The 16,261-nt window shown below is 52.7% G+C and overlaps 1 protein-coding gene and 1 long non-coding RNA gene across 5 annotated transcripts in view; one reads left to right on the top strand and one right to left on the bottom strand.

The window, feature by feature from the left end:
* SRL (sarcalumenin) overlaps positions 1 to 7,738 on the bottom strand; it is a 36,104-nt gene extending 28,366 nt beyond the window's left edge. For 2 of the 3 annotated variants that reach the window (XM_073792383.1, XM_073792384.1), the window contains exon 1: positions 7,470 to 7,738. In XM_073792383.1, the coding sequence (XP_073648484.1) occupies positions 7,470 to 7,530 (61 nt within the window). In that variant the 5' untranslated portion in view covers positions 7,531 to 7,738. The remainder of the gene's footprint in view (positions 1 to 7,469) is intronic. The other variant, XM_073792385.1, reaches the window with a different exon arrangement.
* LOC141276495 (uncharacterized) lies at positions 2,471 to 8,780 on the top strand. 2 transcript variants are annotated; one of them, XR_012326135.1, is made up of 3 exons: positions 2,471 to 2,664; positions 6,527 to 6,716; positions 8,646 to 8,780. It is a non-coding gene; the product is annotated as an uncharacterized lncRNA (long non-coding RNA). The 2 variants fall into 2 exon arrangements; XR_012326134.1 differs by lacking the exons at positions 6,527 to 6,716; positions 8,646 to 8,780 and adding exons at positions 5,930 to 5,979; positions 6,386 to 6,463.
* Positions 8,781 to 16,261: the final 7,481 nt, after the last annotated feature.

Genomic DNA, 16,261 nt, shown 5'->3' with positions numbered 1-16,261 from the left:
GGTGGATTCGCCACAGGACTTCTGTTTCTGTCACAGCCGGGACCCAGGCTCTTTCTGCTGGGAGCCTGAGGCCAGGATGGGCTCCCCCAGGCCACAGCAAGGGCTGTGACCCCTCACCAGTTTGTCCAGACCCCTTCCCAGGTCCCAGGGAGCATTCCTGGTGTCTTCGCCTCCTGGGATAAGCTAGAGAAATAAGCGATCTTCTATTACCTGATCCTTGGAACAAAGGGCAGAAGGAAAGACCAAGTAACCAGCAGTGGCTGAAAGCCTCTCTGGTGAGTGCAGGTGTACAGGGCAGGCAGCTATGGAATCAGATGCACTTCAGAGACCTAGTGATCAAGGCGATGGCTTTGTCCTCACCTATTGCCATCTAGGGAAAATTCTATGGGAGGCAGATGAATGGCCACTTGGAGGAGAACCAGGAGCAGCAGTTTTGGCAGCGACCAGGTGCGGGAGGGAGGGTTTGCTCCCAAACCCCAGGGCTCTCCCCTGGCCTGGTTGTGGGCTGATCTCCCAGTGCAACCCAATTCCTGCAGGCCCAGAACTCCAGGCCAGACTTTGCCTGCACCTGTTTGAGCTCAAAATGCAGTCCCCACTCTAGAAGTATCCAAAAATATCTGAGAGGGAGGAGAAGGGGAGGGGCTCACTGGAAGGGGAGGAGGCTAGAGTATGCTGAGGGCTAGGGAGAGAGCCACTTGGCTTGGCATTCAAGGCCCTTCCAAATGGGCTCCAACCCATCAGGGTGGTCTGATCTCCCCAAACAGGAGCCCCACAATCTAGCCAGAGCCGGTGTCAGCCCATCCCTGCCAGCGCAATGCTCCGAGCTCCCCCACTCCTGGCTTTGATCACCATCTTCAGATACTCCACTGTCTCTGCATCCTCATTCATCAGACATTGTCGAGTGCCTCCAGTGAGCCAGGTGCAGTGCTAAGTGTTGGTAATGGAGTGGTGAGCAAATTAAACAAATGCGCAGCCCTGTCCTCTTGCAGCTGACAGTCCAGCAATGGTCCCCTTCCTCCCAGTGTAGCTGAAACCCTGCCCCTCCATGAGGCCAACCTTCCAGCCCTCCTCTGAACTCCAACCAGAGCTGCCGGGGGTGTTAGTTACACTTTTTTTCAGTGCGCGTCGTCTCCTTAAATAGAATGTGGCTCCTGGGGGCAGGGCCACAGCCCATTCCTGCCTGCACAGCGTGGCCAGCTGGGACCTCACAATGGGCCATAGCCCATTCCTGCCTGCACAGCGTGGCCAGCTGGGACCTCACAATGGGCACAGCCTGGCCTTGGGGCTGGAGAGCTGGGCCTTTCAGAGAAGGGCCCCCATCCGCCTCATCTTTCCGGCCTCTCCCATCAAGTGCCCACCTTGTGTGATTAACCAGCCCCACCCTTCCTCCCCTCTGTTCCTGCTGCGTCCAAATCCACATTGCACCCTCATGCCTCTTGCTGATCACGTACTGCCTGTCACCCCAAGTCACAAGTCCATCCTGGCTCCCGACCCAGGGTGGGTTCCCCAGGGATGGCCACATCACCCATTTCTTCAGGACCCTCTGCTTCTGAGGAGCCCTCCTCTCCCCAGGACTGGCCACACAGCCTGTGCTCATTCTGTGCCCTTGAGCACTCTCTCTGAGTTGACAGAGGGCTAGAGGTCAAGTGCTCTCCAGGTTGTGAAAGACAAGGACCCCTGGGGAAGGGCCCACCCAACGGCCAGAGGAGAAAAGCCTCTTCTGATCACTTAACAGCCTTGAAATGAACCTGGGGAGCCTGCCCCAGCTGGGCCAACCTCCCACCCGAAATCCTTCTGGGTCCTGGACTGAGAGCTGGACAGAGCAAGAGCGACTGTGCCTTCCTGTCGTCCCGATGACACAATCCCAGGAAAGACAGGCTCCTGGGATGGGGCCAGGCAGCGGCTGCCAGCCAGCCCCATGGTCTCCTGGTCTTCAGAAGCAGGCCTCTGGGCACACCCACAACCAGGTTCCCCTCCACACCAGCCCAGCCGGGGAAGAGCTGGAGGGTAGAGAGGTAGCTACTGTAGGCCCTGCCTGGGGCTGTGAACAGCTGACCTAACAGCTCAGGCATTTTAAAAGCAGATTCCACCAAACCCCTCATGCTGAGGATGGGCAATTCAGGACAGGCTAATCTGGAGCTCTCTGAGAGGGAGGACAAGGAAGCAAAGAGTGCAGGCTTGTCCCCGGGGCAGAGGGGTACCTGGGACCTTGACTCTGAACAAATCCTCCTTTGGGGCTGGAGAGGGATGCGGCTGAAACCAAATGGAACAGGATGTCCCTGAACCCAGAGAAAGACACAGCACAGGTGACACAGACCAGGAAATGGATGTCTCCAGAAACTCAGCTAAAACTGACCCATCCCATTTGCCGAATTATGCTACCCGCTTCACCTCCAGCTGAGGTCACAAAGGCTGGGGGTGAGCAGAGAGGATGGGGCCTCCTGAGGACTGAGCAAGTTCTGCAGCTGTGGCCACCGTGGCTCCAGTCCACTCCCTGCCTCCCTCTTTCAGGGTCCAGTAGAGAAAGCCCCGCTCTACAGCTCACCCCTCGGCACTCAGAATCGATGGACTATCTATTGCCTCAATGCCGTGATTAGGGACTTTGGGTAAGACCTTGCCCACCAGAGCAATGAGAAATTCCATGTTAGAGATGCATTCCTTAAGGTAAAATCTTCTGACTCTTTTGAAACAACTGGTTTGGGAAAGTGACAGTTTAAGTGTTGAGCCATTGACCCTTGTTGGAACAAGTTTCAGGGCATATATTATGGGGGGACAGAGCAGGGCCGGTGTTGGGGGAGAGAAGGGAACCACCAAGAGGGAGAAAAGGAACCCGACAGGGCAGAGGTAGGATTCTGAAGCCAGACTTCTAGCTCCCGAGTCCAGATGGCCCCTGAGAAGGCAGGTGAGGCAGGTGAGTGGTCTTAGAGGGGCCTGGCCTCCCAGAGCAGATCATGGGTCCCCTCAGCCCAAAATGAGTCCCGCCGATGGGCCAGGGAGCCACAGAGGGAGGCCTTGCAGCCACCGGGAAAACACCCTGGAGGAAACCTGAGCCCAGCTGCCTCTGGGCTGTGTGCCCCCCAGCGGCTTCCACTGAGGTAATCTAACCCGAGTCTGAACACAGCGCTTTCGGGTGCAGGCCCAGTGCACATCTGCGGAATGAACACCTCGGGTGTGGAGCCTGGGGTCGGATTTTGGGGCTGGTAAACCAACAGCAAGAGACCAACATCCACTGTGACTAAAATGCTGATTCACTGGCCATCTCCTGGCCTCATCTCGGACGGGACTGGAGACCAGGCTCTGGTCTGGGCCCTGCTGTGCAAGTCCACACATCTTGGGACAACCAGCCTCCCTTTCCACCCCACAGGGTTCTTGGGCAGATCAGCTGGTTCCTTCCCCTCCATGGCCCTCCCCACTCCATAGCAATCCCCAGTATAGACCAGGATCCCCACTTCCTAGTGCAGCTCCCTGACGGGTACTAGGGCTGCTGAGGGGACCTCGAGTGTATGGTGTCCCTCTGGGGTCTCCACGACATGTCTCCTCAGACCCACCTAGGACCTGTGCATCCCACTCAAGCTCTGACGTCCAGGCCACTCCATCCACTGTGTTCATCAGCCTTTCCTGCTCCTCTGAGCCCTCCTGCCAGCCCATAAACACACAGCCTCCTCTGGCAAACCCACCCACCGCCACCTCCTCTTAGGGTCATTTATCCTTCACAGACTTAATGCTAAAAGTCTCACTGGGTGAATGTGTTGCCTCCCTGTCCTCACTGAATAATATGAGCCGTTCGTTGACAGTTCTCGGCTTCCTGGTGTCCAAGCTAACACCTCACCTTCCATGGCTTCTCCGTGAGACTCACTGCCTCTCCAGGAAGCATCCTTCCGCTCCGCTGTCAGGTCACACCTCTGCCTGGATCTCATTCCATCTTCCTGAAATCCATTTATCTTCTTCCTCTTCCCACTCCCCAGGGTCCGGTCCTTGAATCTCTTTCTCTGCGACAGCTTCCTTGGCAATCTCACAGCCTCACCCTCATCTTTACTCAAACAAATCTCATCTCTGGATCCCCAGACCTGACTTTCCTCCTAAGCTAACTATCTCCATCCAGATGTCCCCCAGAACCCAAAATTCATAAGGACCCCAGATGAACTTTTAAAATTGGTTCTTTTATGATCCTGGTCTTTTTTTTTTTCTGGCAAGGTCATACCAGCTGTGACCTACACTATCCTCGAGCAATATTTAAATGTAAGGGGTTGTGAGTCCAGCTTTAGATTGGATTTGGAGTAGGGGAGGGGCATCCCACAGCGGCAGACCCCACCCGTTCCCCCTGCCCCAGTCACCACCCTTGTTCCAGGCCAGAAGGCATCATATCTATGCCCTGTACTGGCCTCTCAGACCACGTTGAAGGAGGACCAGCCATCTTTCTCCTGTGTCCAAAGGGATTAGGCTCCTTCCCAGCCCACCACACCTAAGCGAGCACCAAAGGGCCAGGTGGATGCAACTGGCCTCGTCAGGGCCTCCTTCTGGTCCAGAATTCCAGCTCTGGCCCTTGAACTAGCTGTCTGAGCTTCACTGTCACACCCAGATGGGAGACAAAGCCAGCATTTCCCAAACTGTGGTTCCACAGGCCACCAGGCAAGGTGCCCACATCTGAGGGCTGCATCCATTGAGCAAATCCAGACTAGTGCCTCACACGGTGGACCACGTGCTCCCTATGGCTCATCCAGCTGCACTGAGCCAGAAGTCGGGGACCTTGCTGGGGACACAACTTGCAGGAGGGCTGGAGAGGCTTCTGGGGTCTGCTATCTCCCCAGGACCCCTGAGCACATGACCTTTTCTCAGAGCCCTCCCCACAGTGGATCGTGGTATCTGGGCTGCCGTGCGGAGGGTATATGAAAACCGCCTCCTTCCAGGTGGGTGAGGAAGGGTCACGAAGGAGTTCCTGAGAGACCCCCATCGCTCATGGAGGGCCTTGGGGAGCCCCAGTGTGAACCAACCTCTCTCCATTGGATGTCAGGGTGGGGCCAGAACAGGTGGGCAAGTCTGCAAACCAGGGCTGGGCTGGAGGAAACAGATGAGCAGACTCAGGACACCTGCCATCCCCCCATCTCTGCCTCAAGCAGGTAATGGGAAACAAGGATGTCCCAAATTCGGCCTAACAAATGCCAGCAGCTTAAGCCCAAAGCAATGTTTTCTCAGCCCCTCTCCCATCCCACCCCACATGCTCTCTGAGGAGTCAAAGTTCAAAGGCATCAGTCTTGACCTGTATCCCGAGGGAAGCTAGCCTCCTGTGGCCTCACGCCCACAGACAGAGGGACTGGGGCGTCCAAGGAGGCCTGTCAGAGAGAGAGCAGCTGAGGGAGGACAGAAACTCCCAGGTGGGCTAAGACTAGCCCTGGCTGGGTGTGCCTGCCACTGAATTGCTGTCTGACCTTGAACATGGCTCTCTTTCCTCTGGCTTTCACTCCCTTACCTGGACAATGAGCAGACTGAGTAAACCCTCTTGGGGCTGTTCTCCTCTGTCCTTGAGCAGGCTTGTCCCCAGGCCAGGTCCCTGAGACAAAGAGGAGGACCCCGAGACCAAGGACTAGGGTGGATCAGGGTTCAGGGGGGAGGCTGTGGAGCCCATCACCCCAGATCAGAGGGCCACGGGAGCAACATGGGCACAAGAGAAGGAAGGGCAGCTCTGTACGGTCCCCCCAGGAAGCAGGAAGGGGAGTTAGAGAGAAGTCTGCCTGCCACAGGTGAGAGGCGAGTGACACGGGAATGGAAATGAGGATTCAGCAGTGGGGTGGGAAGTTCAGGACCAAAGCTGCTGCCTGTGGGCACGGTGGCATTTACCGGGTGGCATATTTTAGGGGAAAGTCAACCAGTAGGAAGGACTGTCATTATGCGGGTGGGGGGAAGCCACTCTTATGGCTGAAATCTCCCCCAGGTATCGCAGGAGGAAGCAGTCTTTGGGGTGTGCAATGTGCATCTGGAGGGGTGAGAAAGCCCACCGCCGGGAAGAACGCGCAGCCCAAGTCCTGAGCTGGGGTGAGGGGGGCGGGAACCTCGCACACTGGTGGACAACCCTTTCCCGGAAGCCAGGTCAGGGTCACACCGCAGAGTTTGCGAAGGAAAGGGCCTGCAAAGAGAGGATTTTTGCACAGAGCACCCACCCGCCTCCTTTCCCAACAGCAAGATCCCCCAATGAGGCCTGTGGAACATTCCAGATGTCCAGTTCCCTTCGTGGAAGGAAAGATAAAGGATGTCCCTAAAAGGCTAAAAGTTCCTGGGGCAGCGGCATGGAAGCAGAGCGAGGTGGCAGCTGGGGCCGGGCGGAGCTGGGGAGAGGGTGGCAGTGGATCCCGGGCTCAGGATCAAATGACACGACTGTTTCCATACTTAGCCGCCTGACAGCCGCTTGGAATCCTCGCCACCCCAGCCACTGCAGCCCCACGGAGCCCAAATTAACTCAAGGACAGACAAGGGCAGGGCCCAGCGGCACACGCGAGGCCAGAGCCCCCCACCTTGGTCTCTAACCCCCCAGGGAATGGCTGCTCTCCTGCCTGGGTCTGGGACCTCAAGAAACAGAAGCTCCCAGGCCCCACGATCCCCAGCGCAGAGGAAGCCAGACGTCGCGAAAAGGCAAAGCAGGAGTTCCGGGTTCCTGGGGGTCCCCAGAGCACCCCTGGAGCATCCCTGAGAGGAACTCAGCCCCAGGAATCTTGGGAACAAAGGTGGCAAAATGCTCGAGTACCCCTTCCATGCCTATAAATAACCCCCATGCCGTAACCAGAGCCACTGCCTCTGCCACACAAAGTGCTGAGATGTCAAAGGAAAACCACGGCACGCAGGCCTCAGCCCCCTTCCAATGAAGCCCCCAGCCTAGCCCAGCTTCACTCGAGTGGGTTCCATTCCTCCTCTGAACTGTGTCCAATTTGGTTTCCAGCCTGATCCCCAACTTTTATCTCCAATCCCGTCCCAAACTGACCCCCACTCTGTCCCATTGTTTCCAAGCTGTGCCCCCCCCACCCCGCCCTCACTCATGCAAAGCCAGGCCTCTGCGATCTCCACCAGGTGGGAGGGTCAACTCAACGACATCCAGGGGCCCCTCCACCTCCAAGATCGGGGTCTCTGTCCATCTAGGAGGCTCTAGTCTTGACTTTTGGGGTTCTCTTCCACAACATCTACTGGCCAGCCCTTGTCTCTGGCCCTGGCCCCCTGCTCCAGGCCTTGCACCTGCCTGCACCTCTCGGGTCACGGCTTCCGCTCCCTCTAGCCTCCCCACAAGCCCCAAGTGCTCTCAGGTCTCCACACCCTGTGCCTTCTCGGTGAGACCGGCTGGGAGCAAAGGTCTGCCATCAGCTCCAGGAATCACGGAGGCCTCATCCTCCATCTCCCGCCCGAGCCTCCCACCCCATGGTAAACATAAAACCTCGGGGGCTCGTGGGGGTCGCAGTCTGGCCTGGCTGACAGGGCAGGGGTCATACCTGCTTGTCCTGGGAGCAGAAGCGAGGCCACGAAGCAGCAGAGCAGGACCAGCGCCTTCATCGTGACTGCCAAGAGAGCCCAGCTGCTCCTCGCCTCTATTTATAGGGTGGGTGGCAGCACGGGGCGGGGGAGAAGGGTCACACAGTCACTAGGGCAACTGGACGGACATGATGGGCAAGCAGCTCAGACCCCAGAGGCTGCAAGGAGGCTGCTGTGACCCTGCTGCGCCAGCTGCCGACCCCGGAAGGCAGGTCCCATCTGGATTCTCTCCCCTAGCTGCCTGGGGTCACGTGACAGGGGTCACGGGGCAGGGTAGCAGAGAAAACGTGGGGCGTCCTTTGGGTCAGGTCTGGGACTCAGGAACCGAGTCTTCCCAGCATCTGCAGTAACTTGAGCTGAAGTCTGGGCAATCAGTGACCTTCACATGCTTCAGTTTTGTGAACGAAGGGCCTATTCGACAGCCACTGACACAGGTTTTAGCCCCTCCCCGAAGGTCAGGAGGGGAGAGCCTCGATGGTTAGTTAAGGAAACCCCGCGACCCGACCTTTGAGGTCGATGGTGAGGAGCTTCACCTTCCCAGGCCTCTGGAAGAGACAGAATGCTGACGGGAGGGAAAAAAGGGGAGCGAGGAGGTGCGTTGGATGCTCTGAGTGTGGTCGGTCAGACAGTGGAGGGACAGATCCCTTTCCAGCGGTGCCTCTGCTATGTGCTACTTAATGCACTTTTCCTGAGGGCACATGATGGCCCCGAAAGCCAGTTCTAGGAGGGGTAGCACTGGCTGGTCCTGCTGGGGAGGGGGGTCCCTGTGGGGGTGACAGTTGGCTGTGGAGGAAAGGGCGAAAGTCAGTTTGGCATCTTTCATGTGCTTCACATTTAAAATGGCTTTATTGAGGTACAACGGCCACACAGCAAACAGCGTATTAAAAGTGTGGAATTCGATACATTTTGACACACGTACATAACCACCATCAAAATAACGAAGATTCCTCACTGCCGAATTTTCCTCATGTCCCTCCCTCCTACCCCTTCTCAGGCAACCACTGATCTGCTTCCTGTCACTACACGTTTGTTTGCATTTCCTAGATTTTGATATAAATGGAATCTCCCCATATGCGCTCTTTTTATCTGGCTTCTTTCACGTAGCATAATTACGCTGAGATTTCTTCACATTGCAGCGCGTATGGATAGTTCACTCCTTTTGATCCTGATTCCATGGCCTGGATGGACTACAGTTTGTTATCCATCATCTATTGAGAAACTTTTGGGTGGTTTCCAAGTTTTGGCTATTACCAATAAAGCTGCTATGAACGTTCGTGTACAATTCATTATGACATACGCTTTCATTGCTCTTGGGTAAATACCTAGGAGTGGATTGGCTGGTAGGTGTTTAAATTTTTTCTTTCTTTTATTAATTAATTTTTTAAAATTTTTATTGAAGTATAGTTGATTTACAATATTGTGTTTCAGGTGTACAGCAAAGTGATTCAGTTACATATATATATATATTCTTTTTTATATTCTTTTCCATTCTAGGTTATTACAAGGTATTGAGTATAGTTCCTTGTGCTATACAGCAGGTCCTTGTTGTTTATCTATTTTTTATATAGTAATGTGTATATGTTGATCCCAAACTCCTAATTTATCCCTCGCCCCCTTAAATTTTTTTCTAAGGTGACTGTACCGTTTTACATTCCCACCACCACTTCCTCCACATCCTTACCAGCACTTGGTCAGTCTTTCAAATTTTAGTCATCCTTACAGGTGTGTAGTGATATTGCATTGTAGGTTTAATTTGCATTTTCCTAACGACTAATGATATTAAGCATCTTCCCATGTGTATATCTGTCATCCACTTCTCTTTTGGTTTTTTGGGGGTTTTTTTGGCCACACCATGCGGCTTGCAGGTTCCCCAACCAGGGACTGAACCCGGGCTCCCAGCAGTGGAAGCATGGAGTCCTAACCACTGGACCATCAGGGAAGTCCCTGTCATCCACTTCTTCAGTGCATCTTCGATGAAGTGCCTGTTCAAATCTTTTGCCTATTTTTTTTTTGCAGTGCGTGGGCCTCTCACTGTTGTGGCCTCTCCCGTTGCGGAGCACAGGCTCCGGACGCGCAGGCTCAGCGGCCATGGCTCACGGGCCTAGCCACTCCGCGGCATGTGGGATCTTCCCGGACCGGGGCACGAACCCGCGTCCCCGGAATTGGCAGGCAGACTCTCAACCACTGCGCCACCAGGGAAGCCCGTTTTGCCTCTTTTTTACCGGTTGTTTTCTTTTATTGAGTTTTTGTTTTGTTTTGTTTTGCGGTACGCGGGCCTCTCAGTGTTATGGCTTCTCCCGCCGCGGAGCACAGGCTGCGGACGCGCAGGCTCAGTGGCCATGGCGCACGGGTCCAGCCGCTCCGCGGCACGAGGAATCCTCCCGGACCGGGGCGCGAACCCACGTCCCCTGCATCGGCAGGCGGACTCTCAACCACTGTGCCACCAGGGAAGACCCCTCTTTTATTGAGTTTTAAGAGTTCTTTACATACGCTGGAGACAAGCTGTTTATCAGAAACATCATTCATAAATAGTTTCTCCAAGTCTGTGGCTTAACTTTTCATTCACATGTCTTTCAAATGGCAGAAGTTCTTAATTTTTATCAAGTACAATTGATCAATTTGTTATTTTATGAATTACGCCTTTGGTGTCATACTGAAGAACTCTTTGCCTAACCCAAGGTCACAAAGATTTTTTTCCTGTTTTCTTCTAGAAATGTAATAGTTTCAGGTTTTACATTTAGACCTATAATCCATTTTCTGCCATTTTTTTAATATGTTGCAAGATGTGGAGCAAGATTTAGATTTTTACAAATGGATGTCCAGTTGTTCCAGCACAACTGGCCATTTGTTAAAATGGCCACTGAATCACCTTTGCATCTTTTTTTGAAAATCAATTGACCATATATGTGTGAATCTATTTCTGGACTACATTCTGTTCCATTGATTTATGTGTCTATCCCCTCACTAATACCTCACTATCTTGATCACCATAGCTTCCTAATAAATCTTGAAAACAGGTAGTGTGAAGTCTCCAACTTTGATCTTCTTTTTTAAAGTTGTTTTGACTATTCTCGTCCCTTTCATGCACTTCCACATGAATTTCGGAATCAGCCTGTCAATTGTTTTTTTAAAAGCCTTCTTGGAGTTTAATTGGATTAGGATGAATCTATAGATCAGTTTGAAGAGAACTGATGAGTTATCGATTGCAATGGTTAACTTTATGTGTCAACCTGACAAGGCCATGTGGCCCAGCTGTGTGGTCAAACATCAGTCTTGGTGCTGCTGTGTGGGTGTTTTTCAGACGTGCTTAACATTTAAATCCACAGCCTCTGACTCAAGCAGACCATCTTCCCTAATGTGGGTGGGCCTCACCCAATCAGTTGAAGGCCTTAAGAGAAAAGACTGAGGTCCCCCAAGGGGAAGGAGTTCTGCGTTTGGACTAGACAGCAACTTGGACTCATGGACTTGCCTGACTCTCCAGCTGCCACCTCCCCCGTGCATTTCCGACTTTCCGGTCCCCACAACCTCCCTCTGTAAACACATGTCCCCTTGGCTGTTTCTCGGGAGACCCTGACTGACACACCAACACTGAGTCTTCCAACCCATGTGCACGCTGGGGGGCTGGGGGGGCGCTCCCCGTGAGGGAGGAGGCAGCGCTCGGTCACGGGAGAGAAAAGGACGTCCAAGCCAAGGAGGCGCCCGCCCCACCAGGGGCTTCAAGGGACAAGAGGCGGACGTCACCACCTCACAGTGGAGCCCGAGGCTCAGGGCTGAAGGGACTTGTTCAACGTCACCAACTCAGAACGGAGCTGCTGGACCTGAACCCGGATCTGCCCGACTCACAAACCCGGGGCTTCTCCCATCAATCAAGTGAATGTCATCCATGGGGGGGTAGGGAGAGGAATTAGTAGGGCAGGGAAGAGAGTGGAGGGCTGTGACAGGGGGCGGAGGGTGCAGGACAGAGAGAGGGTCAGAGAAACCACAGGAACCCAAGCCAGGCAGACGGGGAGGGTGAGCCCAGCACTGCTTAAAGGGTTGACTGCATTTAATTTAAACATGCCCTGTCTGAGCTCAAACAGATCCTTGTACAGCCAGCAATGATTCACAACAGCCAAAAGGTGAAAAAAAGCCGAGGCGTCCATCAGTAGATGAATGGATAAACAGAATGTGGTCCATCCATACGATGGGATATTATTCAGCCATTAAAAAAAAAAAACTAATACATGCTACAACATAGATAATCCTTGAAAATGCTATGCTAAGTGAAACAAAAGTCACAAAAGGACAGTATATTAGTTTGCTAGGGTTGCCATAACAAAATACCACAGACTGGGGACTTAAACAACAGAAATTTATTTTCTCATAGTTCTGGAGGCTGTTTAAGTCCAAAATCAAGGTGTCAGCAGATTTCATTTCTTCTGAAGTAGCCCTCACTGAGAGAACCTTTCCATTTACCTCAGGAATTAGAGGCTATCTACCTTAGAAGGACCCAAATTCATACCCAGTGCAGGAATCCCCCCCACAATAGCTCTGACAGAGACCTCTGTTTGAATACCTCCAGTGACAGGGAACTCACTACCAGAGAGCATTAACTCTGCTGTTTTGAATACGAGGTGAGGCCCACAACCAGCCACAATGCTCCAGATCTCCTCCTCACCTGCCACTGCACCTTCCCGCAGGAAGCCAGGGACACGCACCACGAGAGTCCCCTAGAGAATGGAGACCGCCTCTCCCCTGATCTCAAACATGCAGCCCCCCACTAACCCTCTGCGCCCATCCACCCCAGACAATTCCTCCTCCCTACAAGGGAACAGATTTTCGTCAATTCTCTTTCCAAATTTTCAGAGCATCCTCTCTATCTCCCACAGGAGGGGAGGCAACGTGAGGCAGACAACGAATCTCTGGAATGTGTACAGCACCACAGCCTTCTCCAATCACTTTGCCATTTCCTCTTGAACTTGATCCTGAGGCTGCCACGGAGACAGGCCGTACCAGCAGGAACCTGTGACCTAGGCCCCCTAATTCAGGAAACTCTGCAGCTGTCACTCCTAGCTCCTTTTCAACACCAGGGGTGTGGTGGGGGAAGAGCTGGTTTGGGGAGCTCATTCCTTCCTACAGCTGCCGGATTCAGGGCCCAACCTGCCCCCCAGCCCCCAGTCCTACCCCTCCTCTCAGCCAGCACACGCTCACGTCAATCAACACCAGAAGCTGCAACTCAGCAGGGCAAGAGGAGAGAGGGGACCAAGGCAGGGGATGGCACTAACCTCACCCCTAGCGCAGGACTTGCAGGGCAAGGGAGGCACACAGAACTCCAGAGAGAGGGAAAAAGACAAATGCCACAAGGATGGTAGCATCCAGGAAAGCACAGAGAGGCAGCCAGATAAAGAAGGACCCATGGGATGGGCTCGGGTGGGATAGGGGAGAGCCAGAGACTACAAAGTCTCAGGCTAAGGACAGCGTGGCCAGCCAGCTCCAAGAGGCAGCTGGAGGATTTGCATGTGCTTTATGTACTTGTCTGAGGCCAGTTAACCAACAGCTAAGGCGTCCAAGGTCACAGGAAGCGCCCCCCCCACCCCTTTCCACTAGACAACCCTTCAAACATCTCACAGAGCTGGTGCGAATGCCCTGCTGACAGGGATGCCCCGAAATCAGGGCAACAAGCAGCATTTATTTATCATAACCCACCCTGTGCCAGGAAAGCATAAAGATGACTCCCAAATATCCATAAAGTACACCAAGAAAGCAAGAATTGGACGCAACAGGAGATGAAAACCACACAAAGGCAGGCACACAAAATGGAGCCATTTGTAAGGCTGATACAAAAGCAAACGGCACTACATACGTAAGTCTTCCCATGTGTGTAACTTGATCACTTGCCAATTCACAGTGTCCTTAAAATAAGAACAAGACAACTGTTCGGGAGAAGTGAAATTATTTCTGCTGCTGAGACTCAACAGGAATTTCTTCTGAGGATCTTCACAAAGAGGACACGGTGTAATGTAATGATCCTTGAGATCAGAGCAGACATACATTTCCCATGAGATTTAATCCCTAACAAAGACCTTAAAATAGGGTGAGGGAGGCCACCAGGAACCAAGAATGCCTAGCTCCCTCCCGAAGAAACCATCACCAAAGAGAGTCACACGCTTAGAATGTCCCTCCACAGCCACACTGGTGGCAGAATCAATAGCCTAGCACAATCTATTTGGGGGACAGCATCTACTAAAATATATTCATAATAGCCGTTAAGTTGGAAGCAACCTAAATGTCCACTGTTAGGTGACTGGCTAAACAACTTTGTGGTATGTTCATACAATGCAATATTCTTAGCAATAAAAATGAACAAACTGCTAATATACACAAAACCATACATGAATCTCAAAAAATTATATTAAGAGAAGCCAGACAAAAAGAGTATATATACTGTATGATTTGTATGAAGATCTAAAATAAACAAAACTAGGGAGTTCCCTGGTGGTCTAGTGGTTATTAGGATTCAGCACTTTCACTGCTGTGTCCTGGAGTTCAATCCTTGGTCAGGGAACTGAGATCCTGCAAGCTGTGTGGCACGACCAAAATTTAAAAATAAATTAATTAAATTGACAAAACTAATCTATAGTGACAGAAATTAAAACTGTGGGGAATTCCCTGATGATCCACTGGTTAGGACTCTGTGCTTTCACTGTGGAGGGTGCAGGTTTCATCCCTTGTCGGGAAACTAAGATCCCGCATGCCAGGCTGTGTGGACAAACATAAATAAATAAATAAAACTGTGGTGAGATTCCACTCTACACCTACCAAATTTGCTGAAAAAAAAACTGAAAAATATAATGATCTGACAACATCAAGTGCTGATGAGGTTGCACAGCAACTCCAATTCTCAAACACTGCTGCTGCAAAATGGTACAGAGCAACTGTACACACACATACATAAGTGAGAGCATGTAAAACTGTAAAATCTGAATAAGCCCTGTGGTGGGCACTGACAGCGATCACCTGGTTTCCATACCATACATTAGGCAAACAAGACGCTAGCACTGGGAGAGGCGGGGTGAAGGGTGCAGGGGGCCTCCCTGTACATTTCTGTACTTCCAAAAATTAAGTTTTAAGAAGCAAACCACTTGAGGGCTTGGTGCGGTGCCGGCTACACGGGCGTATATTCAGTTTGTGAAAATTCACGGAGCCAAACACTTCAGTTATGAGCCCTCTTCTGAGTGTACTTTATACGGTACTTCAATAAAAAGGTTTTTAAGACAGGTTTTGTTGAACTCTGCATTGATCGTGTCTCTCCTAGACCCCTTCCCATCACAAAAAATAAAGTCCAAGCTTCTTAGCGTGGCTTGGAAGTCCTCTACGATCTGGTTCCCACATCGTCTCCACTTCTTCCTCCTCCCAGGCCAGTGTCCGCACTGCCCGCAGGATACCGTGCCCTTTCCGACCCCCTGGCCTGCCTCCCACTTGCCCCCGACGCCCGGACCCGCGGCCGTACCCATGGAGGTGTAGCCAGTGCAAGATACACACAGGGCTCCCAGAGTCGGCAGGAAGAAAGGAATGAGATACTTCGTGGGTAGTTTCTTGCATTCATCACCTGTGCGGAAATGGCAACGTTTCAGACACTGTGGGTTAAAAGGAAACGTGCTATTAAAATTAACGTCTCTTGTTCCTTTCTGACCGCTGCCTCTAGACCGTCGTAAGTCACGTGTGCAGCGTGCCGGACTTCCGCCGGGCAGCGCAGGCCCCACCACCCGTGGCCGCGTCCTCCGAGAGACGCGAGCGGGAAAGCCGGCGAGCGCCTCCACGCGGAGGACACGCAGGAACGGCGGGTTCGCAGCGTTTGCGTGCGGAGCGTGCGTGAGAGCGCGCGGGGCGGGGCCGAGCCTGGGCCAGAGGAGCTTGCAGTCGGGAGCGCGCGAGATGGCCTGAGGCACCAAGGAGCATGCGCACCGAGGGGCGGGGCGGAGCGAGTCCGGGAAGAGGCGGGACGGAGGCCGCGCCCCTGATTCCCGCCGCCTGCTGGTGAGACAGCCTACGGCCGCTGGGCGCGCCACGACAGGTCTGGGCTTGGGGTATTCCCCTGGCCCCGCCCCTGAGCCGCGCCTCTGGCCTATAGGAACTGCGTAGTTCCACAGACACCGGAAGGAGGCGGAGCCTCCGCCTTGCTGGGCCAGACGTCCTGGTTCCATAGCGCCCTCTATTGACCCTCTCAGGAGCTACCTGGAACCCGTCGGACGCGCCTTGCACCTGGCCAAAAGGGGTCGCTCTGCTGGCCTTGGGAAGGGGCGTCCCTGCCCATATCCTAGCGAAGACGGTTCCCTCAAACACGCATTTAATTTATGTAAATATATCTAAATATATCCCAAAAGAGAAAACTACAGTAATAATGCTAAGTGAAAGAAGCCAGACTCAAGCTAAATATGTAATGTCATATACTGTAAATGAATATATTTATAGTATATGACATTTTGAAAAAGGCAAAACTATAGGAACCATAGGAATAGATTGGTCGGTGGTTGCCAGGGTCTGGGTGGACCACAAAGGGACATAGGGAAACACAAGGATGAAGAAACTATATCTTAATTATGGTGATGGTTACACATTTGTCAAAACTCCCACAAGCAAAAACTAAAAAGTGAATTTTTACCGAAGTTAAATTACACTTTAATTTCTTTAAACACTAAAAAACAAAAAGTAGATTGGTGGTTATCAAGGGCTCAGAGAAGGGAGGAATGGGGAGAGACTGATTAATGGGTAA

This window comes from Tursiops truncatus, chromosome 15, assembly GCF_011762595.2.
Source record: "Tursiops truncatus isolate mTurTru1 chromosome 15, mTurTru1.mat.Y, whole genome shotgun sequence".
Classification (NCBI taxonomy): domain Eukaryota; kingdom Metazoa; phylum Chordata; class Mammalia; order Artiodactyla; family Delphinidae; genus Tursiops; species Tursiops truncatus.
This window is presented reverse-complemented; position numbering and strand designations above follow the sequence as displayed.